The sequence below is a fragment of the Narcine bancroftii genome, chromosome 2 (assembly GCF_036971445.1).
Source record: "Narcine bancroftii isolate sNarBan1 chromosome 2, sNarBan1.hap1, whole genome shotgun sequence".
NCBI lineage: Eukaryota > Metazoa > Chordata > Chondrichthyes > Torpediniformes > Narcinidae > Narcine > Narcine bancroftii.
The window spans coordinates 361,286,464-361,311,836 of record NC_091470.1 but is presented as its reverse complement, the minus strand read 5'-3'; the positions used below and the strand labels follow the sequence as shown (position 1 = coordinate 361,311,836).

Genomic DNA, 25,373 nt, shown 5'->3' with positions numbered 1-25,373 from the left:
GCTAGCTTCCTGCCTCTCAATCCATCAATGTCTCTCTTATCTTGTAAGTACAAGGATGCATTCTGTTACTCCTTAGTACTGGGTGACTCCTTCTCCGGTCCCATCTCATGATGTTTTACCTAACAGGAGTACAAGGACACCTCCCCTTCTTGTTACTGCCCTGTACAGGGTAACTCCCTACACATTCCCATCTCATGATGTTTTACCTTACAAGCTGCATAAATTTGATAGAGTATTCAAGATCATGCCAAATCTTCTCAAACTTCTTGGAAAGTAGAGGTTTTGGTGTGTTTCTTCACATTTGCCTCGATATGCTGGCTCCAGGAGATAGGTAATGACAGGGGCCAAATGAATGATTGAATAGTAATGAACATTTAAAATATTTTGGAGATGGGATAGACAGAAATACTAGAACCATCTAAAAACAATCTGCCAAGGAACTTAGCAGATCAGGCAGCGTCCTTAGAGAGGCATGGAGAGTGGATGTTTTGGGTTGAAACCTCAATTTAAAATATGTTGATCCTTTTGAGCTCCCGAGAGAGTTATATCTTTGCAATAAATTTCAACCATTTAATGCAAAATTGCTACCAATTCCAATGTTCATCAATCTTCCCAGTCTACCCAACATCTTCAGACCCAAAGTTTCTTACTCAAGAGGGATTATGAAATTCTTTCATGATCACTTCTCAAGGAATCTTTCATGATGAGATTGTGCGTCATTCTATCATATCTGATCATCAGATCTAAATTAGCCTGTTGTTTGGTTGGTTATCTGTCATACTGTCCTAAGAAACTGTCCCAAAGACACAATCTCTATTGAAAGTTCACCAACCTACATTAACTGTTTCCTTCCCCAAAGATGTTGTCTCACCTGCTGAGTAGTTCCAGCACTGTGCTTTGTCTCAACTATACTTTGAACACATTCTCAAGTCCTCATTGAGGAGTCAGTAGTGGAGAGGGTCAATAACTTCAAATTTCTGGGTGTCATCATCTCCAAGGATCTGTCCTGGAGCCTCCATGTCAATACAATCACAAAGAAGACTCGCCAGCAGCTATACTTTGCGAGGTTTGAGGAGACTTGGTATATACTGGGGTACCGTGGAGAGCATTCTGGCTGATTGCATCACTGTGTAGTATGGAGGTGCCAATGCTCAGGGAAAGGAAAAACTCCAGAGGGTAGTTAAGTTGGCCTGCAACATCACAGGCACCAGGCTTTACTCCATCGAGGATATCCACAAGAGAGGTGTCTTAAGAAAGCAGCCAGCCTCTATCCTCAAGGACCCTCACTACCCAAGCCATGCCCTCTTCATACTACCATGGGGAAAAAAAAGTACAGGAGCCTGAAAACGAGCACTCAGTGGCTCAAGGACAGCTTCCTCCTCTCTGCCATCAGATTCCTGAATGAATAATGAACCACGGACACTGCCTGACTTTGTCGTTTTCTTTTACTTGCTCTATTTTTGCTTATTTTGTGAGGTGACTTACGTAAATGTTTGCACTGTAATGCTACCCACAAAACAACTAATTTTGTGACATGCTCAGGACAATAAATTCTGATTCAATCAAAATGAAGATTGAAGTTGCTCATTATGATTACAAATTATTGCAGTCCTCATTTTCAATTTGTACTTTCCGACAGAGTAACTATATTTAACAGGCCTATAAATCACTCCCAGTTCAAGCTTTTCCTTGGACTTTTTAAACTCAATTCAGATCTATTATATAGCCTGATTTTCTATGCCAAGGTGATATCGAAGTTAATCCTTACTAACAATATGCCCCATCTCCTTTCTTTGTTTGCCTATCTTTCGAGTCAGGGTTATACACCACTGAAACAGGTTACTCGGCCAAGCTTGTCCATGCTGACAAAAATGTTCCAAGTACAAATGCAGTATAAGGCATAAAGATGGACCAGACAACGATTTTTGACCCTCATTTTCCAATTCTCCAGGCCATAGTTTTCCTGCAGCCTTTCCTATTTATAACTTTTACACATTATATTCTGGCCACTGTGAAATCTCCGAGCTTCTGATTAGCCAAAAAAAAATAACAAATAAAGCAGATCTCTGCTGTAAAGTGACTTGCAATGTTAATTAACCAGAAACTATTACAAAAGATACAGCACATTTATTAAACTGCACCGTGCTGTAATGTAATGTTCTACGTTCTACGCTTCAGCAGAAATGAAGTTGCAACTTACAACTGGTGCCTTCTCTTGAAGATTCTTCAGGTAATCTTCTGCATGTTTATAATCACCTTTATTAGATCCAAAACTACCACTGTTCTCTGCAGTAGGATATTGCTGCAAAATATACATCAGAAATATGCATAAAAAGGGCACCGTGAATTTATTTTTCAATTTAAACACAATGCAAGTTTAATCTTATCTGAATTATCACCACAGGCTTCCCCTTGATGCTCTTTAAACAACCAATTGTTTTAATGTTTAGAAAATTAAACATATTGAGGAGCCATTGACCACTCTCAGTACAAATTAAGGTGGGTCAACTTGCATGCCATCTGAAAACATCAAACTCCGACAACTCACATCTCAGTAAATGCTGACTTGCAACAGCTACAACATTTTAAAATAGTTCTCAATTATTCTTTAATGTTATAAATGAACAAGATATATAATTGAAAGATACTGCAACTATTACAGCTTAAAATACTATATCCATCTGCATAGATATAATCCTCCAATTGAGTTTGCACATTCTTCATGCCAGTCTAGGTTTTGTTGTTCCACTCCACCCCCAACAGCTCAAAGATGTACTAGCTCTTGGGATAACTGGTACAGTAAATTGGCCCTACTGTCAATGGGTGTTAAATTAATCAGCTGTTAACAGGCATGTGTGAGAGATTACCGAGAACCAAGTGTGGGAATAGGATTGCTCCTTCAACTTGAAAGACCAAATGGCCTACTATCACAACGAACCCCAAGAACATGAGAATTTAATTAGACATTGTTTACCTCTACCTCATCTGGTGCTCCCGCTGTGGACTCCTCTACATCGGAGAGACCGAACACAGACTGGGATATCGCTTTGTTGAGCACCTCGGCTCCGTCCGCTACAATAGCATGGATCACTCAATGACCACCCATTTCAATTCTCCATCCCGTTCCCTTGCCGACATGTATGTCCATGGTCTCGTGCACTGCCAGTCTGAGACCATCCATAAATTGGAGGAACAACACCTCATCTTCTGACTGGGCACCCTCCAACCAGAGGGCATTAATATCGACTTCTCTGGCTTTCATTCAAACTTCCCCCCTCCCCCCACCTCCTTCTTCCCCTGTCCTTTCCCTGTCTCCTTTCACCCAGACATGATAAGTTCTCACCTAGTCCCTTATCATATTCATTAACACCTTTTGTTGCTCTGGATTCCTCCCCCATTGTTCGAATTCTGAGACTTTCTGATATCTCCTTTTCTGATTTTTCCTTGCTTATATCTTTGCCTCCTTTAGAAAAGTCCAGCTGAGTTCCTCCAGGATTTTGGAGTGTTTACAATCACAGCATCTGCAGCCTATCGTGTGCACCCCCTACCTCTACCTTAACTCCATCTACCCAACTTGGTTCTGCCACTTTGTTAATCTACCTATTCTGACACCTATGGTACAAAACTTAGGACAGAGGAACAAAACCTCTCACATGAAAATAGGCTAAAGAACTTGATTGATACTCTTTGGAGTTTCAAAGAATGTGGAGGTGGGGGGGGGGGTGGGGGGGGGGAAAGGAGGCTTATGTTCTGGAAACATCCAAGATCATTAGGGAGCACGACAGATGTCGAAACTGGTGGAAGAATCCGCATCGAGGGAAGACTAGGGGATGGACACGAGGTGGATAGGAACTCCTCGCAAAAGGTGCCAAACTTCAGGGAGTCCCTAACACGGGGGTATCTAAAAAAAAACTAATTCTCTGCCAGATCGATGAGGGTTATGGGGATCTAACAAATAGGAGGAGTAAAGGCTTGGGCAGATCAGCCATGATCAATGAATGAAGGGGCAGACTGGAGGGTTTGAGTGTCCTACCCTGCTCCCATTTTCTTATTTTTCTGATACAATTTTTTAAAGATCATTCAAATATCCTTTGACTCTGGTAAAAAGAGAAAGATCTGCATTTCCACAGTATATTTCATTTGTCAAGATGTCCCAAAGGAATTTTACCAAACCAGAATAGGCATTTCCTTTCCTAAAATGGGTCCCAACACAGTGGGAGCTAATCAGCTTCAACTTGTTCTGGTTTCACATTACCTCTAATGACATCATCTTCTTCAACAACAATTTATGCTCTGGATTCTGGACTTGATCTTTGAAAAATTCTGCAAAAGTCTTTTTTAAGACCAGCCTCATCTTGTGCCTTTTAGCCATCCTATGAAGGAGAAACAGTACAATGAACCCATGAGGAGTAGAAACTTTAAAAGCTGACCAAGAGGTCATGGTAAAGGCGTTCACTTCCACAAAGGGCCCGGTGCCACAGATCTGTTAGCATATCGTTAGTAAATCTACGTAAGTGGCAGTGAAGTCAAAAGAGAAGATAGCTTCCAGTTCTCAGCAATAAGCATCTCCAATGACCTGACCTGGGACATTGTCACGATTATCTAAAAAAAACACATCAATGCCTCTACTTTCTCAGAAAACCAAAAAAGATCAGCGCGTTCCCCTTGACCCTCGACAACTTCTATAGCTGCACCACGAAAAGCAGATTTGCTGGATGCAACGAAGGGTGGGACAGGAGCTGCTCGACTCAAGAGCAGCAGCTGCTGCAAAAGGTGGCGAATGCAGCTTAGAACATCACGCAATCTTCCCTCGACTCCATCTACGTCCCCCACTGCCTAGGAAAAGCAGGCAGCAGACAAAAGGACATCTCACATCCCCGACACACTCTCTCTTTTCTCCTCCCATCTGGTTCCTGAATGAACCTGAAAAGTGCTACCATGCTGCCCTCGATGCTAATTTAGTTTTCTTTTCATTGTAATCTTGTACTCTACAAATTGTGCTCTTGATGATACGATTTATTGTCATGTAATAAAAAAGAAATGTAACATTACACAAAATTGCCTTCAGTTTGCCATAAGGCAAAGATTCACCATTAGCATTCCCTGCTGCCCTTTCCAGTCAGAGAACGAGAAGAAAGAGAAGTAAAAAACAGTGTCCCCCCCCCAGTCACTGAGTACCTGTGGACTCACCTCCAGTGCTCCCATAGCCTCTGCAGCCGCACAAGATTCCAGTTCAGTTCAAACCATTGGCAATCCGAGCCCAGATCCAAACCTTCGACGCAATGAGGAAGCCTTCAGTGCTCAGGGCCCTTTGGGAGCCTTCCTTGCCCTCAGATCATCTGTATGAATGGCTCTTTGGTGGTCTGTTTGCCAAAGAACCCTTTGCACTAAACTAGGTATTTTGTGACCAATCAACCATTGTAGCAATCATAGAATCAGAGAATTACAGATCAGAAACAGGCCCTTTAGCCCAACTTGTCCAAGCCAAATAAGCCAGTCCCATTTGCCCGTGAATGGCCCATAATCCCGCTAAACATTTCAGAATAATTTTTTCCTCCCAGGGCACAGGAGTCTAGAACTAGAGGGCACAGGTTTAAAATGAGAAGAGCGAAATTTAAAGATCCAAGGAGAATTTTTTTCATGGTGAGGGTGGAGAGGTACTGAATATTTGGAGTGAGCTGCCAGAGGAAATGATGGAGGCAGATACAATGACAACATTTAAAAGGCACTTGGGCAGCACTTGGATAGGAAAGGAACAGAGGGATTTGGGCACAAGGTGAGCAAATAAGATCAGTATGGATAGGCATCACAGTTGGCTTGGACAAGCCACGCTGAAAATGCCCTTTGCTGTGTTGCATAATTATGATTCTATGCGGAGGACATTTTCTAAGTGGAAAAACTTGAGCTGCAACTCTGCTTAATTCACCAACTCCAGTATAGTCCCACAAAATCTCAGATTCAGTTGATAAGAAAGAAACAGCACCTGCTAAATATTGCAAAAGGTGTGGTGTTCAACTAGGAACACCCCGGGTCGAGAAGCACAGAAAACGACCCTACAGGACAGTGCCCATAGTGACAGACCAGTGAGGGGCTCAGCAGCTGAGAGACCCACATAGGCTGCAGGTGACGTGCTCAGGGTCTGCTGGAGACTGGCTTGTGGGAACCAGGTATCAGAGCTGGGATTCGAGAGGGTGCCGAAGGCAGGAAGGGCTCCCGAAACGTCTCTGAAACTGAAATCTTGCTGATCGTGACGGGGGATTGGATCTGGAGCTCGGTTACCGATGAATCATACAGAGGTTGCAGGAGTGCTGAAGGGACTTCTCTCTCATACTATAAAGGGCGCCAGGTGACTCCTAATGGAAACTCTGTCTGCCTTGAGGCAGGTAAAAGCCAATTTTGTGTAATATTGCATGACAATAAAGCTACTTGATTCTTCAGTAGGTCCTCCTCAAAGGGATTTCATTAAAGTTAAGTTGCCTGGATGCATATCCCAATAAAGCACTAATTTTACAAGTGAAATAGTTAAAATTTCTTAATGTCTTGGCATGAGCCACTTTTTACACACTTTCAAATGATACATTTTATTGATGCAAAGCTCAAAATTTTTTTAAATCTATTAAAATATTACAGGTTAATTTTGACCTAGGTCCTTTTAGCACCAAGTTATAAGGAGCCAAAGCATGTATTTAATATTTCCCCTACAGGATAGTTTTAGAACATTGTGACACCTCATTGTAACCTGACTAACATTTAAATCTCCAAAGCAGTGATCAGGATGGCTGATTTTGAATTAGAACCTGTTCCAATGATATTTCAACACAGTCAGTGAACTTACTCTTCAAACAACGGAAAGTAAACAAGGAATTCAGGGACATTAACTACTCCTTCCAGGTTAAAATCATACTGGCAGCCAAAGAGTGGGTATTCACCCTTCTTTTGAAAAGTTACACTGTACAATTCGTTTCCAAAGGAGTTGGTTTCTGATGCTTCCAGGCGTTTCCTGAGGAGAAAAATACATTAAATGAGCTCTAATGTGCAAGCACAAACTATCATAAAAGGTCATATCATATCATCTTCAACTCGTCAAGTCAGTGGTCCCCACAGTTTAGAACCATAGAATGCTACAGCACAGAAACAGGGCCCTTCTAGTCTGCGCCTAAGTTTGGATTATTTTTGAAACATTATTGATTAGAACTATAAAGTAGCCAATCAACAAACAACATAGCTGGAAATCAGAATAACCCATCACTAGGAATATACAAAACAAAAATTAAGAGAATATACAGCTGGAAAAGAGATTTGCAAAATAATCCATAAGTGTTTAGATAGAGGTGCTTATACTTGGCCTACTAAAAAAAATTGAGATTGTAATTTACAAAAAAGGATTCTTTGTCAGCAATTGAGGGTAAAGAATTGTGGAGCAAGAGGCAACCAAACGATGGGAAACAACACACAAAGTGCAGAAAAACTAAGTGGGTCAGGCAACATTCAAGGACTGCAAGAGACGGTCAATGTAGCAAGAACTGGGTGGAAGCCGGAATACAAGGTTGAGGGAGGGATAGGAGCACAGGTCGGAAGATGATAGGTGAATATAGGTGGAAACAGGAAAAAAATAAATGGTGGTCAGAGAAAAGGGGCAGAAAGAGATAGGAGAAATAAAGGGAAGGGATGGGGAGGGGCTGGTGGAAGACAAGTGTAGGCGACAGGCAGATCAGGAAGGTGAGGAAGGAGAAAGAGAAGGAAAAGTGGAGGAGGAATGGGGCCATAGAAACAAGGGACAATGGGATGGGGAAAGGGGGCCACTGGAAATTGATATGGATGTCGCCTGATGGAGGCAGGTGGGAAGCAAATAATCATAAGCTTTTTAGGATTGAAAAGATTACAAGGTGACTCATTTGGAGTCAGTCATAGAATTCTTTCTTATCTTCTACCTGGATGGTGCAATTATGATTATCAAGAAAGAAAGTAGAATTAAGGGCAATGAGCCAACTTCAGCATCATTGTTTCTGCAACAACAAAAAAAAATCAAAATTCCGGAATTGCTCATCAGGACGAGCAACATCCATGGCGAGAGAATGATTGAAAGTCACAATTGCTTTTGTCAGAATGGGGAAAAAGTAGAACATGTGTATTAACATGGAGAAAAGGGGAATAATACCATTACTAGAATACAAGAGATTAAATGACAAGGATTAAGACTTTTTAAGAAACTTTAAGTAGATCGAACACACGATTAAGTGTAAAATAAAATTAGTTCAAATAAATTGAAGGAACACAATCTCATAACATGGAAACTCTCAGCCAAGTCAACATCTGTTGCCCATCTTGAACCAAATGAGTAATTGACCTCCATGTGTATGTATCAAATTAGCCGAGGTGGGATTTTAGAATTTTGTTCCAAATCAAGCTGGCACGTAACCTGGAAGGAAACACGAAGGAGATGGTGCCTCCAACCATTTGTCTTGGCTGGTGCAGAACTGGTCAAGCTCCTACATAGTATACTGTAAATACTACCTAGTGTAATAATGATAGGAGAGTGTGGGAATAGCAGGCTTTGGAAAATACACGTTTCACAGATCTTGTTGAGATTTAACTACTGCAGCCACAAGTACTCAAGAGCTTATTCTACTGCACACTAACAATGGAGAAGATTGATCAGGAAGTAAGCTATTCTCCAGAGGATACATTGAGAAAGTGAGAGAATGAATGTGGCTTATTCAAAAACATATTCATATAACAATTAGCTCAAGTGAAAGAAGTATAGTAGAGTAATTTGTTTCCATATCCAAGAGAGGTAAAACCAGCAAGGAAAACCTAATGCAGCAAATTAACCACGTTTGACAAACAACTAAACTTACTTCATGGAATTTGTGTCTAATGCTTTAATATACACACTTCTTCCTCCATCATTTGTTTGCATTTCGAAAAATTCAGACTTACACAAGCTCAAAAGCATTTGGTGTAGTACCAATGAAATATCCTCCTGGTCGCAGATGATCACAGGCATTCTTTAGCATGGTGTCCGCCTGCTCCAATGACTCAAAGGAATAATGGTAGACAAACTGACAGCTGCAAATATCAAAAGTAATGTTTGGATCCCTGTATTTCTCAGTCAGCAACTCCTGGAAAAAAAATACAGCAAAAATATCTAATTAAATCAACATCTGAACTATGAGGTAGAGAGGATTTAGTTTTATTTTGGTTAGTATAAATAGGTCAGCACAACATTGTAGGCCAAAGGGTCTGTACTGTGCTGTAATGTTCTATGTTTTAAAGCTAAACAACTGCAAAACATTGTTAAGAGCATATTTATTATTCAGTTAAGTGTTACTTCTTTCCAAAATTCACCCTTTAAGTAACTTTCAACTTACGACAAGTAAACTTAAACTTTGAAACTTTTTGGAATTTACTCAATGTATACGCACCTAATGAAGAAGATCAAAACTTTATGCAAGATATCTCTTTGAAGATCGCAGATACGCAGGGGAATATACTAATAGGAGGGGATTTTAACCTTAATTTGGACTCAAAGATGGATAAAACTGGAAAAAAGACTAACAAAAAGAATAAAGTAACCAAATTTATAATTAAATCCATGTAGGAAATGCAACTTTTGGACATATGGAGGAAACAACACCCAAAGGAAAAGGAATATCCATATTATTCGGGTAGACATAAAACATACTCAAGGATAGACCTATTCCTGTTATCAGCCGACATTCAAGGAAGAGTTAGGAAAACGGAATATAAAGCTAGATTGTTATCGGATCACTCACCCCTGTTATTGGCAATAGAGCTAGAGGACATCCCACCAAGAAAGTATAGATGGAGATTAAACTCCATGCTACTTAAAAGACAGGATTTTAGAGAATTCATTGAGCGACAAATTAAAATGTACTTTGAAATAAATACGGAATCAGTGAAAGATAAGTTTATACTATGGGATGCAATGAAAGCGTTCATCAGAGGGCAGATAATAAGTTATGTAACTAAGATGAAGAAGTACTACAATCGGGAAATAGAACAGTTGGAAAGGGAAATAACAAATACAGAAAAAGAATTAGCAATAAAGGAAGATACAACTAAGAGAATTGACAGACAAAAAAATAAAATATGAAACATTACAAACATATAAGGTGGAGAAGAACATAATGAAGACAAAACAGAAATATTATGAGCTAGGAGAAAAAACACACAAAATACTAGCGTGGCAGCTTAAGACAGAACAAACTAAAAGAATGGTATTGGCATCAAGGAAAAAGGACAAACAAATTACATATAACCCAATGGAGATCAACAAAAACTTCAGGGAATTCTATGAGCAATTATATCAAACTGAAAACAAAGGGAAAGAAAACAAAATAGATGAATTTCTAACTAAAATTGAACTCCCGAAATTGCAAAAAGAGGAGCAAAATAAATTAATAAAACCATTTGAAATATAAGAAATACAGGATATTTTTAAAAAGTTGCTGAATAATAAAACGCCTGGAGAGGATGGATTCCCAATTGAATTCTAAAAAACATTTAAAGAGTTATTAATTCCTCCTCTCCTGGAAGTAATGAACCAGATTGAAAAAACACAAAACATGCCAGATTCATGCAAAACAGCAATAATTACAGTAATACCAAAGACGGGGAAAGATCCACTAATACTAGCATCGTATAGACCAATATCTCTACTTAACACAGATTATAGGATAATAGCTAAACTATTAGCAAACAGATTGGCCGACTGTGTACCAAAAATAGTAAAACTACATCAAACTGGATTTATTAAAAAAAGATGAACAACGGACAATATCTGTAAGTTCATTAACTTAATCCATGCAGTACAAGGAAACAAAACTCCAACAGTGGCAGTTGCTTTAGACACAGAGAAAGCCTTTGACAGAGTAGAATGGAATTATTTATTCAAAGTACTACAAAAATTCAACCTACCAGAGAAATATATTAATTGGATTAAAGCATTATATAAGGGACCATTGGCAAAAGTGACAGTAAATGGATATATATCAAACCAATTTAAATTAAGCAGATCAACAAGGCAGGGATGTCCACTATCTCCCTCACTGTTCGTGTTAGCTAGTGAACCACTAGCAGAACTGATAAGAACAGAAAATAAAATAAGAGGGATAAAAATAAAAGAGAAGGAATATAAAATCAGTCTATTTGCAGATGACGTCATAATATACTTAACAGAACCAGAAATATCAATAAAAGAATTACATAAGAAATTGAAGGAGAGGGGAGTCACGTGATGGAGTAGTGGCCGGACGGTGAACTCCAGCCCTCTCCAGAAAAGTCGGAAAAAACAAAGGAAAACACAAAGGCACAAAAATAAAAATTAAAGAAAAGTGAGTATAAAGGTGGAAAGAAGATGGCGACGAGAAAAGAAAAATCAAAATCAACGGTAAGAAGAGAGGAAGAGAAGATAACGGAAGAAGGAGAAGGCCTTACCTGTTCGAAGAGGCCCGCGGTGGAGAGAGAAACCCGCTCCCTCAGGTCGGTAGAAAGTGGACTACAAAAATGGCTCGCTGAGCTGAGTAAAAGTGCGCGATGCGCATGCAAAAAAACACACCAACAGGAGGGGTGACCAGCTGGGGAGTCGATCTCCACAGCCGGCAATGACAGCTGCAGAACACCTGCAGCAAGAGGAGAACATAGAAGACAACGAAAACAAGAAAGAAGAGAAGAAAAGGCCAACAAAGAAACAACATATGGCCAACCCAGAGGAAGAAGAAGAGGAAGAGGAAGAGTACAGTGAAATAGAAGAAGAAGGGAAAGGCAAGATAAAGGATATACTTTCTCTTATTAAAGAATACATGGAGTCATTTAAAGAATGGCAAGCGCAAGAATTTAATGATTTAAGAAGAAGAATAAACAATACAGAAGAGAAAATGAATAAAATAGATATGACCTTAACAGAAATGGGAAAGAGAATGGACAAGATGGAAGAGCGGGAAGCAGCAGTAGAAATGGAGGTAGAGGACTTAAAAAAGAAATTAGAGGAATCTAATAAAAAAGTTATAGAGACACAAGAACTGTTAGCTCAGAAAATAGATATAATGGAAAATTATAACAGAAGAAATAACATAAAGATAGTGGGCCTTAAGGAAGATGAAGAAGGCAAGAATATGAGAGAGTTTATAAAATATTGGATCCCCAGGATCCTAGGATGTCCAGAACTACAGCAAGAAATGGAAATAGAAAGGGCACATAGAGCAGTGGCCTTTAAACCACAACCACAACAAAAGCCAAAATCTATTTTAGTAAAATTCCTAAGATATACTACAAGAGAAAAGGTACTGGAGAAGACAATGGAAAAAGTAAGAGAGGGCAACAAGCCACTGGAGTACAAAGGGCAAAAAATCTTCATTTATCCAGATATAAGTTTTGAACTCCTGAAGAAGAGAAAGGAGTTCAATACAGCAAAGGCGATTTTATGGAAGAAAGGGTATAAATTTATACTAAAGCATCCAGCGGTATTGAAAATATTTATTCCAGGACAACAAAACAGACTATTCTCGGATCCAGAGGAAGCACGAAAATTTGCAGAACAATTACAAAATAGACTGAGGGATGAAGACGTGTAACGAGAGTACAAAAGACTGCGAACTAAAAAGACACATAAGTTTTGAACTCCTGAAGAAGAGAAAGGAGCTCAATACATCGAAAATGATCTTATGGAAAAAAAACTATTCTCGGATCCAGAGGAAGCAAGGAAATTTGCAGAACAACTACAAAACAACCAGAGAGATGAAGATATGTAATAAGAGTAAAAATGACCACGATTTATATGTATGTGGGTAAAGAGGTATATGTGTGTATATGTATAATGTGCATACATGAATGTATCCGTATTTAGAGGAAAATATAGATAGTATAGACAAGAATTAATAAGGGAAGGAAATGGAATAGAGGGAATAAGGAGGGAACTAAAAGAGTGACCTTTGTTACATATGAAAAGTGAAATCTTTTCTGGGGGGGCTGGGTGGGGAGGAGTTACGGTCACTGCAAAATCAGTTGACGCTTGCGAGTGAATTCGCAAATCCAAATGGAGAGGGGAGATGTGGTTGTCCGACAAGGGATAAAGGACAACTCAGGAGGGGAAGGGGAGATTGGGGCTAAAGAAGTTTTAAATAGGAGAATAAGGAAAATGTTTCATGTTTTAGGAATGTTGTCTTATAAAGGGTTCAAAACAAGAAAAACAGAAATGGATAAGAAGGAAAGGTAATGATGGAGAAACGGAAAGGGAAAATAAACAAGTATAAAATGGCTACGTTGAACTATATGACTTTAAATATTAATGGAATACATAACCAAATTAAAAGGAAGAAACTGCTAAATTTACTGAAAAAAGAAAAAATTGATTTTGCATTTGTGCAAGAAACACATTTAACTGAATTGGAGCACAAGAGATTAAAGAGAGATTGGGTAGGACACGTAACAGCAGCATCGTATAATTCAAAAGCAAGAGGAGTAGCTATATAAATTAGTAAAAATGTGCCATTTAAAATAGAAGAGGAAATAATAGATCCAGCAGGGAGATATGTAATGATAAAATGTCAGATATATTCGGAGTTTTGGAATCTACTCAATGTATATTCACTTAACGAAGAAGATCAAAAGTTTATGCAAGATATCTTTTTGAAGGTAGCAGATACGCAAGGGAACATATTAATAGGAGGGGATTTCAACCTGAATTTGGATTCAAATATGGACAAAACTGGGAAAAAAATTAACAGAAAGAACAAAGTAACCAAATTTATAATTAAATCGATGGAAGAAATGCAACTTTTGGATATATGGAGGAAACAACACCCAAAGGAAAAGGAATATTCATATTACTCGGCTAGACATAAAACATACTCAAGAATAGACCTATTTTTGTTATCAGCTCGTATGCAAGATAGAGTAAGAAAAACAGAATATAAAGCTAGAATACTATCGGACCATTCACCCTTAATATTGACAGTAAAGTTAGAGGACATCCCTCCAAGAATGAATAGATGGAGATTAAACCCCATGTTACTTAAAAGGCAGGATTTTAGAGAATTTATTGAAAAACAAATAAAAATGTATTTTGAAATAAATACAGAATCAGTGGAAGATAAGTTTATACTATGGGATGCAATGAAAGCATTCATTAGAGGGCAAATAATAAGTTATGTAACTAAGATGAAGAAGGACTATAATCAGGAAACAGAGCAGTTGGAAAGGGAAATAGTAAATATAGCAAAAGAATTAGCAATGAAGGAAGATACAACTAAAAGAAGAGAATTGGCGGATAAAAAAATAAAACATGAAACATTACAAACATATAAGGTGGAGAAGAATATAATGAAGACAAAACAGAAATATTATGAACTAGGTGAAAAAACGCACAAAATCCTAGCATGGCAGCTTAAGACAGAACAAGCTAAGAAAATGGTATTGGCATCAAGGAAAAAAGACAAACAAATTACATATAATCCAAAAGAAATTAAGGAAAACTTTAGAGAATTCTATGAACAATTATACCGAACTGAAAACGAAGGGAAAGAAGGGAAAATAGATGAATTTCTGACTAAAATTGAACTACCAAAACTACAAATAGAGGAACAAAATAAATTAACAGAGCCACTTGGAATAGTAGAAATACAAGAGATAATAAAAAAATTACCAAATAATAAGACACCAGGAGAGGATGGATTCCCAATAGAATTCTACAAAACATTTAAAGACTTATTAATTCCGCCCCTCCTGGAAGTAATCAACCAGAAATTGAAGGAATATGGAGAAGTATCAGGGTACAAGATCAATGCAAATAAATTGAAGCAATGCCAATGAATAATGAGGATTTCACAAAGTTTAAGAAAGAATCACCATTTAGATGGCAAACACAAGCTATTCAATACCTAGGTATTCAACTAGATAATAATCTCGGCCATCTATACAAACTAAATTATCAGCCAATAATAAAAAAATTAATGGAAAAAGCACTGGAAAGACTTACCACTAACACTGATAGGAAGGATAAACTGTATTAAAATGAACTTCTTCCCAAGGATACAATACCTATTTCAATCATTACCAATTCACCTAACAGAGAAATTCTTCAAGGAGCTAAAGAAAATAATAAGGAAATTCTTATGGAAAGGGGGGAAACCGAGAATAGCACTAGATAAATTAACAGAATGGTACAAACAAGGAGGCTTACAGCTACTAAACTTTAAGAATTATTATAGAGCAGCACAATTAAGATACCTATCAGATTTTTATCAAACAAGGGAAAAACCAGATTGGACCAGATTAGAGCTAAATAAAATAGGGGAGAAGATACCTGAACATATACTATATAAGTGGGATGAAAAGTTGGTGCAACATAGGAATTCACCAGTATTGCACCATTTGCTCAACATTTGGAAGATTCACATAGAAAGGAATAAAATAAATTATCAACTACCAAAATTAATATTGACACAAAATCAACTAATCCCTTTCACAAAAGATAACCTTTCCTTTAGAGAATTGGAGAGAAAAGGGATCAATGGAATAGAAAATTGTTTTTCGGGAAATAAATTACTATCTTTTGAACAAATGAAGGACAAATATAATATAACTCACGATACAAGGTTTGCATACCACCAACTGAAAACCTACTTGAAGGATAAATTGGGAAACAGTCTGAGGTTACCAGAAGGAAGAAATTTTGAATATGTGATTACAGACACAATGATAATTTAAAAATTTATAACATGTACATCAAACTGCAAGAAAAGGAGTACGAGGAAACAACCTGTAAACCTAAACAAAAATGGGAACAAGATCTAAACATAAAGATAAAGAATGAAAAATGGGAAAAGCTATGCTCCGGAACTAAGAGAAATACAATAAACACGAGGTTACGTATGATACAATATAATTTGTTACACAGGCTAAACATCACACCCCAAAAGTTAAATAAACGGGACCCAAAGTATCAGATAGATGTTTTCACTGTAAGAAGGAAACGGGAACAACAGTACATGCAATTTGGGCATGTGAGAAAGTGAAAAAATTTTGGTAAGATCTAAACCAGGTATTAAATAAAATCACAAAAAGCAATATACCAAAAAACCCAGAGATCTTTCTTCTAAGTAATATAAGAAGTAAAGAATTTGGACTCGATTTGGATGGAGCACAAAAAAGATTTATTATGATAGCCCTAGCTGTAGCAAAAATATGTATTATGTCAACCTGGAAATCAGAAGAAAGCCTGAGAATACAGCAATGGTACATAGAAATGAATAAATGTATTCCACTGGAAAAAATAACATATAATTTAAGAAATAACATCACAATATTCAAACAAATATGGGAACCGTACATGAAACACAATAGAGAAATCCTACCATGGACCTCCACTACCTAAAATGACAGAAGAAGAAGACAACGAAATGAACTGACCCAGTATGTAAAAGTAGAAGACACAAATTTCTTGTTTATTTTTATTAAGTAACGACATTGTTTAACGGGTTTAATGTATCATATAGATTGAACTTTGAATAAATGGGGAGGGGGGGGTGAAGGAGGGAGGGGAAAAAGGGGAGAAAATGACATTGTATATATTCAAGAGAAAAATGTATGTATTTATAGTGTGAAAAATTTTTAAAAATTTAAAAAAGTAATTTTTAATTTCCTCCATATATCAATCAAATTCACTTCCTTCATCAAGGATATTAACAGAATGGTACAAACAAGGAGGCTTACAGCTACCAAACTTTAATTATTATAGAGCAGCACAATTAAGATACCTATCAGATTTTTATCAAACAAGGGAAAAACCAGATTGGACCAGATTAGAGCTAGATAAAATAGGGGAGAAGATACCTGAACATATACTATATAAGTGGGATGAAAAGTTGGTGCAACATAGGAATTCACTCCCCCCCCCACCCCACCCCCACCGCAACCACCACAATCTTACACTTTGTACCTTCAGGCCCATAGGCCAGGGCTGCCCAAATACACCCAATTAACCTACAATCCCTGAATGGTTAGAATGGTGGGAAGAAATCCACGTCGACACGGTGAGGATATGCAAACTCCTTACAGACAGCGACAGATTTGAACCCAGGTCGCTGGTGCTGTAACTGTGTTGCACTAACTGTAATGGATCAGTGTTAATATTAATATTTAGATTAATGCTAAGATATTTATATCTTAGGTTGGTTACAGGGTCACACACACATTTACTGAGAACCATTGTACTCAGAGAAGAGAGTTCATTCTCGGAGTTGCATCATCTAGAAAGACTGAGCTAATGAAACTGAAGTAGATCTTAATTGATTCAAGAACAAAGAAGTATTTGTTCTAACTTTGTTGAAGACATGAAGATTAATTTTACTATGTTTTATGTGGATGGGAGTCCTGCTACATGGGTTTGGATGGTAGTGAAATGAGATGGCTAATTTAAAATATGCATCATTTAATGTGAATGGGCTCAATAATCTGATTAGAAGAAAACGAGGGTTAGCTTATATCAAAAAATTGTGGGTAGATGTTGCATTTTTGCAGGAGACACATTTAACTGAAAAGGAATATCAAAATAAAGAAATTGGGTTGGTCAAGTTTTTGCTTCTTTTAATTCAAAATCTAGAGGTGTGGCACCATTGGTTAATAAAAATTTGTCATTTCGTTCAGAATCTGTATACGAGTGAGGGGAAGAGTTTTAATAATAAACTGTAAAAATTATTCAGATTTTTGGACACTTGTGAATATTTATGCACCAAATGTTGATGATGAGATCATTTTTCAAGAGGTTTTTCTTAAATTAGCACAATCTTTTCATCAAATTATGATCGGAGGTGATTTTAATTGTTGTTTAGAACCCTTAGTTGATAAATCTGGCAAAATAACTAGAACAAAGATGGCTAAAAAATATCCTTGATGAAGGAAGTGAATTTGATTGATATATGGAGGAAATTAAATCCGAAAGAGAGAGACTATTCCTATTATTCAGTTTAATATGATACTTATTCCAGAATTGATTTTTTTTGTTATCAGCTCAGTTACAAGGTAATGTGGTATTGGTCGAATACAAGTCTAGAATTCTGTCAGATCATTCAGCTTTATTGACATATATAAAAATGAGTTCGGATCATTCAGTTCATTTCATTGTCTTCTCCTACATATCACTGGAAATTTAATCCTTTATTATTAAAATAATTCTGAATTTTGTAATTTAATACCGAACAAATACAACAGTTTTTAGATATAAATAGTCAGTCAGTGGACAGTAAATTTGTATTATGCATTAAAAGCATATTTGAGAGGCATATTATTAGTTTTACATTTAAACTTAAAAAGCAATATTTAGCTCAAACAGATACACTAGAGAAAGAAAGAAATATTTTGGAAAAGGATTTATAAAGAAATCCATTAGAAAATGGGAGAAAAGCACAATTGATTTCTAAGAAATTAAAATATAATACATTACAAACATAGATTTGAACATTTATTGCAAAAATTTAGACAGAAATATTATGAATTAGGGGAAAGGGCACATCAAGTCTTAGCATGGCAGTTAAGATCTGAACAGACATCTAGGACAAAAAATGAAATAATGCAGGTCTCAACTATTAGAAAAAAAAATTGGAGAATTTCATATAAACCTCATGATATTAATGAAGAGTTTACAGAATTTTATAAGGAATTGTAGACTTCAGAAGTTGAGCAGGATCAAGATAAAATGGATAGATTTTTAAGTAAATTACGATTACCTATTTTAAATGATTGGATGAGAGAGGAATTGGAGAAGCCAATAGATATTAAGGAAGTATCTTTAGCTCTTAAATCAATGTCCAATGGCAAGTCTCCAGGAGAGGATGGGTTTACTATACAATTTTATAAAAAGTTTCAGAAGTTATTATTACCATTGTTTAGTGAAGTATTAGAACAAGCTAGAGAGACACAATCTTTACCAGATTCTTTTTCACATGCTATTATTACAGTTATACTTAAGAAAGGCAGAGGCTCTTTGAATACAGGATCTTATAGACCAATTGCATTATTAAATGTTGATTATAAACTTGTGACTAAGGTTCTAGCCAATAGATTAGCTCAATTTTTACCAAAGCTAATTCATATTGATCAAGCGGGATTTATTAAAAACCATTATTCAATGGATAATAAAGTTAATTAGCTTAATTAATGTTTCACAGGAAAAATCAAACTTACCCATAGTCTTATTAGATGCTGAAAAAGCATTTGATAGAGTTGAATGGTGTTTTTTATTTAAATTATTGAAAGTATTTCGATTTGGATCAAGGCAACATATAAACAGCCTATTGTGATAGAATATTTGTAGATGTATTTGGGAGATAAATTGGTAAAATTAGAGTAGGTTTCACACATACACACACTTTAAAACAGATCTTATTTGAAATACTGAAGAATTCATATTCAGTGATTTTGCAGAAACTATGGACATTTCACAAGTAAGTGCTAAATGAAATGATGTCATGAAATGAATGGACTGGAGACACTCTGGTTGTTGAAAGCTCTTTGCAAGGATTTTGACAGAGTGCACAAAAAGGTCACTCCTGGGATTTTGTTTACCTAAAAACAACAGATGAGAGTAGAAGACTAACTCCTATTGTTTGCTGGAGAAGGTGGGGGCTTTTGCAAGTGAGAGAGAGAGAAGGACATGTGCTGACAGTTGGAATCTGAGAGAGAGGGAGAGAGGGAGTCACAGCTGAAACAGGCCAGGAGAACCTTGTTGGAACTGAAACAAAAGCTCCAGAGCGACAGATGGCTGGAAATGCTATCTGACTGATGTTACTCTTGGAATAAGTGGAACAGAAAGAAACTCTGGTAGCCTGAAAGAAAGAGGTTATCATCTGGAGAACCCTGATGGGGCAAGTTTCATCAGTAAGACATTGAGGAGACTAATGGTGGTTCCTCAGTTGTAGAAATCCTGGAATAGCACATCTTTCTCTGCAAACCCTTTGAGAACCTTCTTGAGCGGTAAACATTTACCTTTCAAGCACCAATGCACGGTGAACTTTATACATGTTAAATTCTGTGCACAGTATAAGAATTGCCTGCAACCAGAGAAATGGGAAGAATGAGAAGTGAAATTTAACTGTGAACCATAGAACTTTTCTTAAATTTACACCCACATTATGTACACACGCACTTAGAATTAGAAGGGGGATAAGTTGGGTTAGTTAAGTTAATAGAGATAAGTTAAAGATTGATTCTGTTTTCATATTTAAAGATAATTAAAAACAACTTTTGTTTAAGTAATTACTTGTCTTGGTGAATGTCTATTGCTGCTGGGTTTTTGGGTCCTTTGGGCTCATAACACTATGGCTAGAGTTGTGACAAATGGATTTTTATCTGAATCCTTTAGGTTAGAGATCAACTAGGCAAGGTTGTTCTTTGTCACCTGCATTTTTTGCATTGGTGATAGAACCTTTAGCACACTTAATAAGGCAAGATAGTGAGATAAAGGGTATTACATCGGGTTTGGATGAATTTAAGATTAATATATTTGCTGATGATGTGTTGATTTATTTAACAGAACCAAAAAAGTTGTTGAAAGTTTTACAGGATAGATTAAGGGAATATGGGAATTATCTGGATATAAAGTTAATTTGGAGAAAAGTGAACTTATGCCCGGGTCTGATGCAGATTATTCTTCTTGTAAAGATGTTGTAATATTTAAATGGACTGATCAAATTAAATATTTAAGTATTAAAATAGATAGACATATAAATCATTTATATGCAATAAATTATTTTACCGGTATTTTCTAAAATTGAAAATGATTTAGATGGAAAGACTTACCGATAACTTTATTAGGCAGAGTGAATTGTATTAAAATGAATATATTTCCAAGACTTCAATATATATTCCAATCTATTCCATGTGAAGTACCCAATAATTTTTTTAACGATTTGGATGTAGCAGTGAGAAAATTTTTATTGAAAGGTAAAATGGTAAGGGTAGCTACTCAGAAATTAACGTGGAAATATGAATTAGGAGGTTTACAACCCTCAAATTTTCAAAATTATTATAAAGCTGCTCAATTAAAATTTATTAATAGAATGTTTGATATTGATAACTTGTTAACATGGGCAGATATAGAGTTAAAACAAATTAATGAAAATAGAAGAGATCAATTTGTATATAAATAGAATGAAAAGTTGCTATATTTGCACAGGTCACCAATATTGTCTAATTTGATAGGAATATGGGAGAAAGTGAATAAGGTCATTGGTATTCAAGGTAAAATATCTAGATATACTCCTTTGATTCAGAATCAGCTTTTTCCCTTTATGATTAATAATCAACTTAAGATTTGGGATCAGAAAGGATATAAAGAGAGTGAATAATTGCTATGAATTGAGTCATTATCTTTCATTTGAGAGAACGAAAGAGAGATATGAAACACCAACCTATACACTTTTTTGTTATTATTAAATTAAATCGCTGTTGCATGATTTTTTATGGGAGAAATTTGGAGCTTCCAAAGGAATCAAAATTTGAAATGTTAATTCGAGAAGGTAGAAAGAAAAGATTTATATCTAAAATGTATAAATTAGTGCAACGAAAAATGTTTTAAGATAGATTTACATAAGTCAAGATTAAAATGGGAAAAGGACAGTGGTGGAATTTAGTAGAGATCAGTGACAAACTATTTGTAAAAAGAAGTCCAACTAAGATTATTAATGTTAGATATAGACTTGTTCATATAATTTTATACATCAATTATATTTAACACCAGAACGATTAAAAAGATATAATTTGATATTTTCTGATTTATGTTTTTGATGTCACAAGGAGAAGGGGACTTTTTTGGATTGAGTATGGACATGTGAAAAAGTTAAATTTTTTGGTCGAGGATTAGAGAATTTTTACAAAACATTTTTAAAATTAAATTTTCTTTGGACCCATTAATTTTTTTAATTAGTGATATAGTACAGTTTGTTTGAAATAAGGTTTGAATAAAAAGGTTCTTTTTTAAGATTAGCATTAGTGTATTCCAATTATGTGAAAAGATTAAATAGAACTTAATTTACAAAGATGGCATTCAGAATTGAGATCTTGTATTCCTTTGAAGAAAATAACTTATAATTTGAAAGATAAATATTTTGCTTTTATGAAGGTTTGGAGCCCTTATTTGGATTTTATGGATTTAAAATTTTAAAGATCTGGACCTGTAAGTGGCAGGACGTCCCCATCACACGATGATTAGTTACTGTTATCTTTGGTTATATCTCCTCAACTTTCTTTTTCTTCATTTCTTTCTTTTTCTTTTCCTAAGGGTCAAGGGCTTTAGAGGTTAATGGTTGAGATGTTGGAGAGGGGGGGATTAGAATAAGGGGTTGGGGAGGTGTGAGGGGAGAGTTTTTTTTCTTTGTTCTTCCTTTTATATTAACCATGTTTGTTTGAAGATATATTTTGCCTATATTTTGTATGATCATGTTTGTTAAACTTAAATAAAATATTCAAAAAAAGAACAAAGAAGTGTTTGCTTTATTAAAAACTGAAGTATCTAAGTACTCAATAAGAACTTCTGAAGGAAGCCACAGGTTTTTTAAAACAAACCACTTAAGCCTCTTGAACAGAGATGAGGTCAGAGGTTGTTATGGATATGGAATGGTTTTGAAAAAGGCAGAGGTTTTGTAGAAATAAAGCTAATAGTCTTGTGGTTTCCAAGAATTGGGACTGACCTCATTGATGATGTAACTGACTGGATCAATTTTTCAGAAGTCAAAATCCTGCGACACACACAGGAGGTGGAACTTTGTGGAAGACAGGATTGAATTACAGTAACCAGCAGAGGTGCTGTTATGTGTTACTTCTAAGAAAAGGGGTCACAGAATAAGTAGATGTCAAGAGAAGCCTACTTCTTACTGTCTCTTTAAGATAAAGAGGACAGTTTCATCGTTTGGAAAACAGATTCCAAAGTCTTCATTCAAAAGAAAATTTGATCCTGCGAAGAAAGGACTTATATTCTCCTTTTCACAGGAGATACATCTGTGGCTCAGAAAACAGTCACTTCTGCTTGAAGAATATCTCAAAGAAAACTCATCGAAAGAATTGTGAGTTTAGAGAGGCCTGAAGATAGTATGTTTAAAAGCGCTTTATAATTATTTCTGAACTGAAAATTTAAGACCTTCAAGCAAGACATGATGCTGAAGTTTTAAAATTGATTTTTCATGGCTGCGACACACACATTTACATTTGTGCAGAGTGGGGTTAAATTTAGAGTTAAGTAAGAAATATTATGTTATTAATAGTTTAATAAAAACTATTAATTTTAATTTATCATTGTCTGATAAATTTTCCATTGCTGTTCCTTTGTTAGTATTAACAGTCTCTTTAGTCCCAAACAAAATTAAAAGGGTTGTTACACTAACCACAAATTATGTAATTTAATGACATAAACTATGCTTTCAAACATTATGAGTTGCACATACAGAGAGAGAGAGAGAGAGAGAGAGAGAGAGAGAGAGAGAGAGAGAGAGAGAGAGAGGAGATAATGCTTGTGATCGGGCAGAGACCATTTGAAACAGAGAAGTGTATAACCTCATCAACCATTGATTTTGGTGTTGTCCAAGAGAGGGAAAGGAATGCTTCTTAATCGTGGCTTATCATCTAATTCAATTAGTAGGAAATGAATGAAAGGATTCCCAACATGCTCTTTTATCTCAGATTTCCAGCAATGTATGTTCTGCATTTCACAGTACCAACATACTTTCATTTTTCACTACTGCCTTCATTCATCATCCTTTATTTACACTATCTCAAACACACTAGGACTAACGAGCATCCAAATCCCACTCTTGGATGGCAATATATCATTGTAATTGGGACTGCTCTACCGAAATGGTGGAAGCAGATCTGATAGGGAATCAGATTAATACTTAAGGAGTAAACCTTACAGAGCTATGGGAACAAGGAAAAACAGATCAGAGATTTTTTTGAAAATCTGCTGGTTAAATCTGAAATCTTGAAGTGTTCTGACTTGAAACATTGACTTTTTTTTTCTTTCACTGATGCTGCTCAACCCACTGAGTTCCTCCAGTGGATTGTCTTTTTGATTCCAATTCCAGCATCTGCAGTTTCTTGTGTCTCCAAGACCAAAGAGGCACCCTTTCAGAGTCTGCACACTGGCATAATGAGCCAAATGCCTTCCTGAGTTGTACCATACAATTGAGTAGAAAAGCAAAAGATACAGAGAGATATAAATAGGTTAAAAGAGTGGGCAAGGGTCTGGCAGATGGAGAACAATATGGGCAAATGTGAGGTGATCCACTTTGGAAGTCAAAATGGAAGATCAGATTATTATTTAAATGGTAAGCAATTGCCATGCAGAAGGACTTGGGAGGGTTTGTGCACGAATCGTAAAAGGTTGGTTTGCAAGTGCAGCTGGCTGTCAAGGCAAATGGAATGCTGGCCTTCATTGCTAGAGGGATTCAATTTAGGAGCAGGGAAGTTATGCTACATTTGTACAAGGTATTGTAGAGGCCACATCTGGAGTACTGCATGAGGTCCTAGTTCCCTTACTTGAGGAAGGATGTACTGGCTTTGGGGGTGGTACAGAGGAAGCTGACGGTTGATTCCAGAGATGATGGGGTTAGCCCATGTGAAATAATAATGTCCAAGACCCTCAGAAATCCTTAGAATATTAGAAGCTTGTTAAGAAGCTTGTTGAGATTCAGTGCATGAGGGAAAGGTGAATGGTTAGTAGCAACTGGAACTGGTACGTAGGAAGGGAGTCACGAATGAAAGTCTTGCAGAAATCCAAGGAAAGATAAGAAAGATGTATTTTCGCTGAGTTTTCAGAAAATAATCTGTCTTTGTTCTAACAACATGTTTTTGAACCTAGTACTGAGGCCCCAGATTTAGGGTAAAAGCTAATACCTAAGTGCCTGTTTTACTTTTAGATCATGTGAATTTGTGATTGATATAATTTTTTTTAAACTTGGTTGAATATATAAATACTTAATCCATCCCTTTGTTGGGCAAAGATCTCCAAGACTGCTGTCAAGTGTGTGAAAGCACGAAGGGCTCTCTCAGGTCATCTCTCAGGCAATAAAGGGTTAATTGATTAGAGTTCTGTGTGCTTTGCTTTTTTTTGCATCAGGAAGTGACGGAAACAAGAACAAAACGAGAAGAGATTGAGTCGTCTGGGACTGTACTTGCTGGAATTTAGAAGAATGAGAGGGAATCTTATAGAAACAAAATTATGAAAGGGACAGATAAGATAGAGGTAGGTAAGTTGTTTTGACTGGTAGGTGAGACAAGAACAAAGGGCATTGCCTCAAGATTCATGGTAGTAGATTTAGGACAGGGATGAGGAGGAACTGCTTTTGCCAGAGGGTGATGAATCT

At 36.5% G+C, this 25,373-nt stretch overlaps 1 protein-coding gene across 3 annotated transcripts in view; it reads right to left on the bottom strand.

Moving 5' to 3' along the window:
• Nucleotides 1-25,373, bottom strand: part of rnmt (RNA (guanine-7-) methyltransferase) — a 68,230-nt gene that overhangs the window by 13,605 nt on the left and 29,252 nt on the right. For all 3 annotated transcript variants that reach the window (XM_069922495.1, XM_069922496.1, XM_069922497.1), the window contains exons 5-8: nt 8,941-9,122; nt 6,836-7,000; nt 4,256-4,373; nt 2,201-2,302 (exon numbers count right to left, since the gene is read on the bottom strand). In XM_069922495.1, the coding sequence (XP_069778596.1) occupies nt 2,201-2,302; nt 4,256-4,373; nt 6,836-7,000; nt 8,941-9,122 (567 nt within the window). The remainder of the gene's footprint in view (nt 1-2,200; nt 2,303-4,255; nt 4,374-6,835; nt 7,001-8,940; nt 9,123-25,373) is intronic.